A 10,206-nucleotide genomic window follows, 5' to 3' on the forward strand; every position below is an offset into this window, starting at 1 on the left:
TCTGATATTGAGGGATGCTGTAGCAGAGCCCAGAGGGAACTTGTTTGGATTTAGAGACCCAGTCCTACTGTGGGCACTAGAGTGTTAAGTGCTTTGATGTGTCCCTATTCCCTTCCCTCCCAGGGTAGTGGTACAGGTTTTGGCTGTGCTGTGCTCGTCAGCAGGGCCACAGGTTTGGTGCTGGTGTATCTGGCAGAAACTGTCTCCAAAGCCAACCCCCTAAAGGGTAACAGTTATTTTATTACTGCCCTTTAATTCCAGGACAGATTCACGGCAGCCTGGTCACTGTTTACATCCCTGTGGGCCTCCCCAGAAGCTGATCTCTGGCTCAGCACATCATCCCTTTTTTCGCAGAAGAGCCTTGTCACGCTTGTGACCCCATTCGCTCAATGAAGCATTGTAGAAAACAGCCCATTCAGAAGGCAAAGCTGCAAACAAAACCATATTTATCAGAACAAGCAGTTTGGTTAGACCAGATGGCCCCCAGCATGGAGACCTGGCTGCACTGCTTCTGCTGTCTGTCTAGCTTTTGGGCTAGTAGGCCCACGAGGTTTAGTCCTGCCTCATCACCACCAGTATGGGATTCACCTTCTGCCTGCCTGTCAGCCCAGGCACATCTCACGCTCACAGGTACCTGCCCTTTGTTCCTCTTGAGCAATCAAGTGTGCTTTCTCCATTTGCTATTCTCCCACTTTCACCTCTCCTGGAGCAGATCGGCTGCGGGTCATTTGGCAAGTCCCTGTGATTTGTCTGCTTGCTGGTGCCTGGTACTTCACTGCTCTGTCTCAAGCCGCAGGCTGGCTGGGAAGCGTTTGACAGAATCCATTACGAAGGGCTAACGCAGCAATTCTGATAAACTAGCAAGATCAGTTTAAAAGGAAACAGATAATGTTTCATCTGAAAGTAGTGCATGGAAGCCAGCTCTCGCAAGGCAGGGGTGAGAAACAATGAGGTTACAAAGTTTTCCGAGGAAAATTCATTTCTAGAAATTGCTAGATTTTCCCCACAAGTCCGTATGACTCAGAAAATGTTTCTTCTTTGCATCTTTCAGTGAGGGAATCCAGCATTTCTTTTCAAATATGGATGGAAGTGATGGCATCTTTTCCCTCAAGAGCATCCAGGGTGGTGTCACTGGCATTAGGAGCTGGATTATTTGCAGGCAAAGTTTCATCATGCTGTTTCCAGGAGCTATAATGCTGGTAAGCATAGAAGTGGGGAACAGGTTTTTCTGCCTTCTGTTCTTAGTTCTGCCACAGTATCCCCTTGGCCAAGTCACCTCCCCGTGGTTGGTTTTTTTTACGTGCTAAATTAGGATAACAATTTACCTTTTGACTGTCGTTTGTTAGGGTCAGAAGAGGACTTGCCCTAAGGTGAGTGCTTCTGGAGAAAGGGCTACTGGTGAGATGGGATCTTAGCTCTGTCTCTGCATCTCACATGTGACACTGGATGCCATCCCAGTGTGATGGGGACAATGCAAAGCAGACAGCAGTGCTTAACAGCACCTTCTGCTGGCCCACAAACCAATCTCACTGGTGGGACAGCCTTTTGGGCAAAGGGAGAAGCATTATTGCCTACTGCTAAGCAGAGATTGGAAATGGTAGGAACTCAGTCCAAGCAGCCAGTACCGGCATACCATGAGCCTTTTTCTAAAGCCTCACGGAGCAGAGCAGCTCCAGCTCTGACCACCTTTTCAGTACTTTGTTTTCCCTGTAATACATTTAAACCCAACATCTCTAAGTCAGGATTCACTGTCTTGACTTATACCTCTGGGTAGGTTCAAGATGTACTGAAGTGATACTAGGAACAAAAGCTAGTAAAACAAAAACCCTCAACTGGCTTCCGGGTAGTCTTACATACATTTGCAAGACAGATTATATTACTGCATAGCTGCAGCCTGTGTCCCTGTGTTCCCGTACAGGGAAAGCCAGGCATATTGGCATTCCACAGCGAGATGCACAACTGCAGAGATACAGATCCAAATACCCCTAGAGTCTGGAGCTGTTTGGACACACAGGCCGAGGGTCCAAGCCCATATCTAAGTGCTGGTGGCCAGAAGTTTTACCTCTTCCCTCTGAATCATCCAGCATTGGCCAGAGGTCTGTGCAAGCTGGTGGCCTATTCTATCCAACATTATGTTCCCAAGCAGAATTCAGCTAACTAGGAGAGGTACAGACAGTGCCTACAATTTCTTAAAGTGAAGAAACAGCATGTTACTGGAGAGTCCCAAACCTTTGCTTCCTCAGTCTCTGCAGGTCTGGCACATGGAAAGCACAGAGGCACTGAAGTATCCCACTCAAGCAGCCAAGTGTTAACAACCTCTCCAAAGTCTAATTTGCCTTTGATATAGACTTAATTGTTTGCGTCACCCACTGGGCTAGGGGGAGGGCTATAAAAGGGGCTGCAGCCATTGTCTGAGGCAGAAGAGAGCCCAGAAGCAGCTCCCTCTCCCAGTCTTCCTCATTCAGCACAGGAGTCACAGCCTGTGCATCATGCAGCTGGTGGCCAGCCTGGTGTCCATTCTGCTGCTGGTGTGGAGCGTGAGAGCCACTGCACTGCCTGGAGAAGAGAGACTCGCAATACAGAACGCTAGGGTGAGTATAATGCACCCTGTGCAGGAGCTGGGTGAGGTGGGAGCACGAAGAAGCAGGCTGGAGCCAGGGGAGGGGTAATAAGGGCAATTAGGCTTTACCTGATGCAAACAACTCTTCCACCCCTCTCTATTCCAAGGCGCTACAGCTTCATGCACTGCTGAAGCACAGGCTATCGCTACAGCTTACTAGCCAGTTTATTTAGGAAAGGTATTAGGGCAGATGCCAGAGAGCTGCAAAAGTGAAGTCTGAGCTAAGCAAAAACTGTCAAAAAGAAGAGAGCAAAAAGGGGAGGCAAAAGGAGAAAATAATATTTCTGAAAGAGTGTAGCATGAGAGAATAAAGCGGAGTACTAGCGAGGGAGAGAAAAGATACGTAATTGGTAAAATGATCAAGGGAGATGATATTTTAAATAGGACTCATGGGAAGGACAAATGTTTAAAAGATGGGTTCAGTAGGAAAGTAACAGAGGAATAATAAATGAAGTAATTATATCAGAATAAAATTGCTTTTTCCAGAGTAGTATTCACAAGGGGAGTTATACTGACATAGTTCTGCTAGAATAATTACAATCTGAACCAGCACAGCTCTATGCAGTGGCAGAACTTATTATAGCAATATAATTATCCTACCAACTGGCAAAACTCTAATATTATAATGGCTATAGCACTATAATAACTTTGTTTTGCTGGACTATTTCCCTAAGAGGCCAAAGGGATAGGAAGCAATAGCATAACATAATCTCAAGCAAGTACTCTGTTCTGCTTGCCCTTGCCCCACAGTTGTCTCACCTGCATGTTCCTTGCCATCCCTGAGGTTCCTCTGAGCTGTGGTTAGTCACCCCGCGCTCTGCCAGCCCGGTTCACAGCTGTATCCGTACAGCTGCTGTTATTTCGGTCCTGCAGAGGAGCTACCCAGAGAAGTGAGGGATCCCAGTGTTGGTTTCAAAGGCACTAACTTCTCCTTTGTGCGTATTCACATCGTTTTTTCTGTCTTAGCATTGGCTCCAGCTCATCCATCAGTGTCTTACTGCTTCAGGAGTGGGCTCACATCCCATTAACAACAGAACTGGCTGTGAGAAAGAAACGTATATAGTGTGAGGTGCTAGGGCTAGCATTCTGTTAGAGATCAGGGCTTCTGCAGCTGGCTGGGATTAACCCTTCTGGGGATAACTGTAAACTTTCAGCTGTACGTTCTTACAATAACAAATCCGGTACTTAAAAAGTAAACTCCTGCTGGTGCCAATCCTAGCTGCTGGGGAAAAAAGAAACAAGTTGTAGGGAATAAATCAGTAAATAAGGCTTTGGTGAAAATGAATTCAAGTGTAATGACTCTTAGTCTTCTACACACTGTTGCTTACAAAATAATTATATAATTATGACAGACATAATGATTCTCTTTAGAGCATTCTACAAACCAAAAAATAGTTAGATACTAATGAACCAATCCCTACAGCCAGCACTGCTGTAACTCAGACAAATGTTTTAAGTATGAATAATATTGGGATTTTACATATAACCCACCATAAAATGTGTAACAATGCAAAAGAAAGATCTACACGTTCTGATGCACCGGTGGATGTAGTACAGGGAATTGAGCAGCAACTCAAAGGTGTGCCACAACCCACCCGTGCTAAGATCTCTAGCTGCTGCCAGAGTGCCTTGATCTCTTGTAGCTCGGGAACAGCTATAAGTGGAAAGGATGTTGGCAACAGATTAGTGCAGGGGAAGAGCTGCCTAGTTTCACTAACAGCCACAGCCGATCAGGCGTAAGGAATATCCCCTAACAGCAGGCTGAGCTTTGCCTTCCCCACCCCTGAGTCTGAAGCTGCTGGCTCTGCTTGGAACAGGTTATTTCAAAACAGCACTTACAGCTACGAAAGAGGCTTACGAGGAAGACGTGACCCAGGTGACACATTTAGCTGGGTTCCCCAGTCCTGCTCCATCTCCCAAAGGCTCAAGGCATTTCTGTACTTGCAACACAGGAGTAGGAATTGGAACGGGCACAAGCTGGCTTTTATCTTTTCTCCTGCTACAAACATATCATGTAATTTTTCTGTGCCTCAGTTTCTCTGGTGTGGAAGCAGGGTTAGTTAATAAAGCTAAGAACATGATTAAAAATAGCCATAAACATTCTGTAAAGTAAACTCAAAAAATAATCGCCGCTACCTGTATTTATCCATCTTTTGAGTTGCTCACCAAGTGGTCCTTAGCGAATGCCAGTGCTGACAGCGCCAGTGGATAGATACAGCAGTCCCAGCAGTAAACATGGCATTTGTGAGGAGTGATGTGGAAATCTGCTTCCAACATTCCCATCTGCATGGGAAACAGGATCTGTTCCTGTCAAACCATCTATCCCAGCTTGTCCAGTACCAGCTGTCTGTGCTAATGAGTCACAGAGACCAGGAATACTCAGGCAAGAGGTAATTCCTCATATTTGCTGGATGTGAAGTGAAGAGAAACAAGATAACTCACAGCTTGTTACTGATGGAAATCCCTCACGCCCCAAACCACAGGCTGTGCTCTTTCGTATACTGCTATGGCAAAGGGATGGAGCTCCGCAGCTCCTCTTTTATTCTGCCTTCCCCCAAGGTCAGGCTATTGAAATACCGGTTCTTGTTCTTGAAATACAAGCTGCCTGTCCCCACTGATTAAATATTTTGCACCAGATACTTAGGGTGTCTCTCTCCCCACCAACCCAGCCCTCTCCTTTGTCACATTTCATTCTCAGCATTTTACGGAGGGTTGCAGCCCCTGGTGCGCTTAATTTAATATTGCTCAGGACTCTGTGCCTCTTCCCTGACCTTCCCACAGCGGACGCTGGGCAGTCAGAGCAGTGAAGGGAGCACGGGCTTATGAGGAGAGAAGGCAGTTTGGCATTCAATGAAATTTAATTAGCGCAGGCAGCAAGGGACTTTATAGCCAATTCATGCCTATTTGTTAGCAGCTCTTTTCCAGTTATAACGGCATGTGTGCCTCTCCCTGTCCAGCCGGCTGGGCTGGATGGGAGACAGGAGAAGGAAGGAGTGATCTCTGCAGCCACAGATTCCTCAGCTCCAGCACAGCTCTGCTGATGGGAAAAGCATCAGCTCCTCAGACAGGGCACTGGGGGAGGCAGGGAATCGAGAAGTGACCCCACAAGAGGATGTTTGCCTCCACAGCCATGGGGGACAGGGCTCCATCCGTCACTTTCCCTTGCTCTCTGCCCGCAGGAACAGAGCACAGTCCGGAAAGATGCCATCCTGAAGATGCTGGCAGGCCTGCTGGACAGCGTGGACACGGGGCGCGAGGCGGCCTCCCCGGATGTGGAAGAGGAGGGCAAGCTGGAGGAGGAGCGGGCGGTGCTGGGGCGGCTCGCCCAGCTATCGCAGAGGGACCGCAAGGCCCCCTGCAAAAACTTCTTCTGGAAAACCTTCACCTCCTGCTAGTGCCGCCCGGCCTGGCCCCGCTGGGCCACCGGCCCTCAAACACCCTCCCCTCCCTCGGCTGCCCTGTCCCCCGAGCTCCCTTCCTTTTCTTCTCCACCCCTGAGAATAAAGCATGGCGCCTCGGGGACTCGTCTCTGCCTCTCTGCTCCCCGCCGGGCCGGGGTGGGGTGGGCCGGGCTGCACCGGGGAAGGCGGGCGGGCCTGGCCGGGGGCAGCCGTTGGAGGTGGCGGCCAGCTCGTGGGGGGCGCGGTGGGAGCAGGGGTGCAGCCGCCCTTAAAGGTGCTGAAGCTGCCCCCTCGTCCTCTGAGGGACCAGGTAGGTGTGCGCATCCCCGCTGTGCCAAGGTGGGAGGGTGAGGTGAGGCCCAGGCACTGGGCAGCATGGCTTGTGTCCCGTGGGGAGGGCACTCTGTGCTAGCCCCCAGTAGGGATAAGGTGCCATGCTGTGATCTGGAGAGGATGGTTTGGTCCCAGGCACGTGGGTGAGCGGCCCCTTGTGCCCCTTTCCAGGCGGGTGCTGACAGGGGTGGCTGAGGGAAGCACGGAGGCAGTGCTCCATACGTGGGAGGTGCAGGGGCATTGCCGGGGGGTGCTGAGGGGGTGAGACGGGGAGACGGGCCCCGAGCCCGGCCCTGGGCCGCATTTGGTTTGAGAGCAGGTATCTGCAGTTCCCGGGTGCTCTGGGGCTGCATGTGCATCTACAGTGCTGGGATCTGCATCTGAAACTGATTAAAATAAACCGGCTCTGATCCCGGGGCCAACAGCTCGGGCTCTGCTCTGGTTGTCTCATGGTTTCTTGGTGTCTTGCCATCTTGCTTAAAAAAAAAAAACCCAAAATGAAACACCTGTTTTCTCTTACTCATCTTCTTGGGTGTCATTTGCTGTCTGCAGAGTAGTAGGGCCTGTTTTATTTCTTTTGGCTTACTGAGGAGCTTTTTGAAGCATCGTTTTAGAACTACAGCAAATGCAGAGGTATGAAAGGTAGATGTATTTGAGTTCAGCACAGATATTCCCTTCTAAAGGAGACTGCTGAGGCCTTGCTCTCACGTGCTAGCAAAAAAAAAAAAAAAAAGGTAGGAAATTCACTTGCTGTGTTTGCTTTAATTCTTAGCATTAACAAGTTGAGTCTCAGAGCTATATGACATTGCTGGGAATGACCACACAAAATAGCAGACCAGCTGTATCTTATTGAGCCTGTCTCCAAGGCCTGACTGGCCACTGGTGAGAACTGGAAGGTAGTTATTTGTAGTGGCTTGCTTTTGAACCTTTACATTTTGTTTTTGGAGGCCAGTGACCATGAGGTCTGTCATCTCAACAGCAGCATTTTGGATTAATCAGCAGCCAGCCTGTTTTCTTACAGTTGAAGTAACGCGTCCAACTCCCCAGCTCTCCCTGGATAATGAGTGATACAACCACTCCAGCACCTAGATGGTCTGGCTTGCTGCTGCCACTTTGCTCTGCGTCAGGCTGCATTTTCACTGCCTCGTTTGCCATAGAAATTTCTGGCTGTGTGTCTCTGGCTTGCAGGAGGAGTTAGAGCCCTGTGGCTTGTTTTATTTTTCACTCCATAATGAAAAATAAGATCATTGCTGGGTCAACTCAGCGACTCAGTATATGGGTAATGGGATATGGAGCTTTCCGGCTGTGTTCCCTGGAGCACCCAGCCTAAGACACAGGAGAATTGGTTTTATGCCTCACTTGGCTGCTGGCATTCACATTTTATCATTACCTCCCTTTCAATACCTCAGTTTCCCTGTCTTTAAAATGGGGTGATAGCTCTTTAATCCTTTTACAATTTTTCTTAAGATAGGTGGGTGACAAGTGCTGTCAAGATGTAATTATAGCCGTTATTGTTACTAAAACCTGTGTAGCAGTGTGAGACCAACCAGGAAGAAGTGTTCTCGTAAGAGTTGCCTTATTATCCACCATTAAATTTTGTCTGTGATAATAGTGTTCAAGACAATGTGTACTGAGAATGAGAAACCCCAGAGCACGTGGACATAGAGATTGCCCCTAACAGAGACTGCCTGTTCAGCAAACTGTGTATGCTGTATTATTTAGTGGTTCCTGGAGGAGAAAGTAGTCCAGCTACTCTCAAGGTTGGAAGTAAATTTGGAAGTTGAACTCTTCTTTCATCCCTACAGATGGTTCCTGCTAGTGGAGGCTGAGGCACACTGGCTGAGCACCAAGCAGGAAGTCTGCACCGCCAGCGCACGTGCTGTGGATAGGGGCCAGCACAGTTGAGGCAGCTTCTTTCATCAGTGCTGAAATCAATGTTTGAGTTGGATTTAATTTTGCTGTTTCCTTGGTAAGTCAATGTGCTGAGGCTGAAGCAATGTGAGATCCTGCCTAGTGACAGCATTTAATATTAGGGAGTGTAGCATGATAAATCATTTCAGTGGGAGGGACTTAACAAAGGGTTATAAATAACGTGTCATATATGGGCATTTTCTATTTAAATTTTCACAAAAGAATTGTGAGTCTTATAATGGTACATATCAAGTAGAAGGGAATGAGAGTATGTTTTTTCTTTTTTAGATGGAATAGCCAATGTGTTTTAAAATCTTGTCACAGCTCAGAATAATTGTATGTGTGTATGAGCAAATGGATAATACCTATGAACAATCTCCAGATTTTTAAATAAGTGAAAAAGAGACATTAAAAAGTAAAAATGATGCCAGAAGGCAAACTTTTAGAGTCAGCTAGCACACATAGTGTTGACCTCACCTAATTCAATACACGGTCCAGTGGTATTTTTTTTACTTTTTTATTTTTTAACCTCAAGCTAGCTCATGCTTATGCATCAAGCTGCAGGCAAATGGAGAAATTATCATGGGGACAAGCTCAGCTGTGAACCTACAGTGTATTCAGTACCCAGGGGAAACTCCATTTGTGCTTATCCTATCCCATGATATACGTGAAGTAGTCCGAGGCAGCTTATTGCTCAATGAAAACAGAGTAAATCTCATTTACTCTGAGATCAAAGCATGTGCATATGTGGGCAGATACGACAGAGGAATTAGGGAGGTACTAAATTTCAGATCACTTCCACGGTGACTTGTTTGTACGTGCTTTTAGTAGTGAAGATCTTGTTTTATTATATACTGTCAGGTAAGCTAGCAGGGAATCAATACTTCACTGTGTGCATTTTCAGCCTCAAACAAAGGAGAGAGTTGCAATCTGACTAGACTTCACAAAGATGCTGTCTGTCTGCAGGTAGCTGGCAAATGGAGTTAAATTTAGAGGGAACACAACAGTACTGCTTAGTCTATGTTTGTCATTCTCAAATGATGTGGGGCCTGTGAGGCACCTTTAGCATTGATTACAGCTACAGAAAATAAAGGTTAAACCTAGTATTGCAGGGAGAATGAAGTATAGGGTTGCACAGGGTGTCTTTTGTCTTATGTTGTTATCATGTTTGGCTCTACTCAGAAACACTAAACGTGTTTGAAAAGCAGTGAGTCCATTAATTTAAAATAAAGTGGGTTTGCACTAAAGGAGAATCTTTTCTTCACGGAGTCAAGTTAATTCTGCTGTTGCTTTTGGTCATAGATTAGTGTAGTGGCTCATAGAATGTGTTCTGACAGGCCGGTTGGTTTTGACAACCTTCATCTGATAAGTTGGTGGTTTAGATAGTAACAAACTTGACAACATCCCTGTGACACAGAAGCTCTGCTTTTATTTATCTTTCTTGGTAGTATGGGCTAGGCGATTTGCCTTGGGCTTGGTGGTGGGAGATAGTGATCCAAGAGACATTGCTCTGTGTCTTGTTCTAACCATGATGCCACATGTACATCTCTCTGCCTGTGGCTCTGCTGACTTTCCTGCCATACTCAGTTTTGTTGAGTGGAAGAATAACACAGGTCAAATCAGGCATTTGTTCACTGTCTGTTACTCACTGTAAATAGTTTGTTCAGTGACCTTGTTCTCTGAGCTCTGAAAGCCTCTCTTACTTGTGAAGTAGGCTTTGAAGATTTAACTTCAGTTAGTTCTCTGAGCTCCCGTGTTCACAAACCCCTCAGCAATAGCAGGCTGTAAATGCATTTTATATTCCATGGAGCGTGCTCAGTGAAAGAAGCTATTACCTTGACCATTCAGAATGTACAGTAGCTTCATGTAAGACGTGCAGCATAGGAAATCCTGAGTACAAATGACCTCTTGGTGAATTGGGAGGATGTCTTACGCAGTGGA

The 10,206-nt window shown here is 47.0% G+C and overlaps 1 protein-coding gene across 1 annotated transcript; it reads left to right on the plus strand.

Moving 5' to 3' along the window:
* The first annotated feature begins 2,489 nt into the window (after positions 1-2,489).
* LOC104290456 (somatostatin-2-like) lies at positions 2,490-6,015 on the plus strand. Its single transcript, XM_009889552.1, has 2 exons — positions 2,490-2,591; positions 5,800-6,015. The coding sequence occupies exons 1-2, from the start codon at positions 2,490-2,492 to the stop codon at positions 6,013-6,015; spliced, it is 318 nt and encodes a 105-aa protein (XP_009887854.1).
* The last annotated feature ends 4,191 nt before the right edge of the window (positions 6,016-10,206 follow it).

This window comes from Charadrius vociferus, unplaced genomic scaffold (assembly GCF_000708025.1).
Source record: "Charadrius vociferus isolate BGI_N301 unplaced genomic scaffold, ASM70802v2 scaffold477, whole genome shotgun sequence".
Lineage (NCBI taxonomy): Eukaryota > Metazoa > Chordata > Aves > Charadriiformes > Charadriidae > Charadrius > Charadrius vociferus.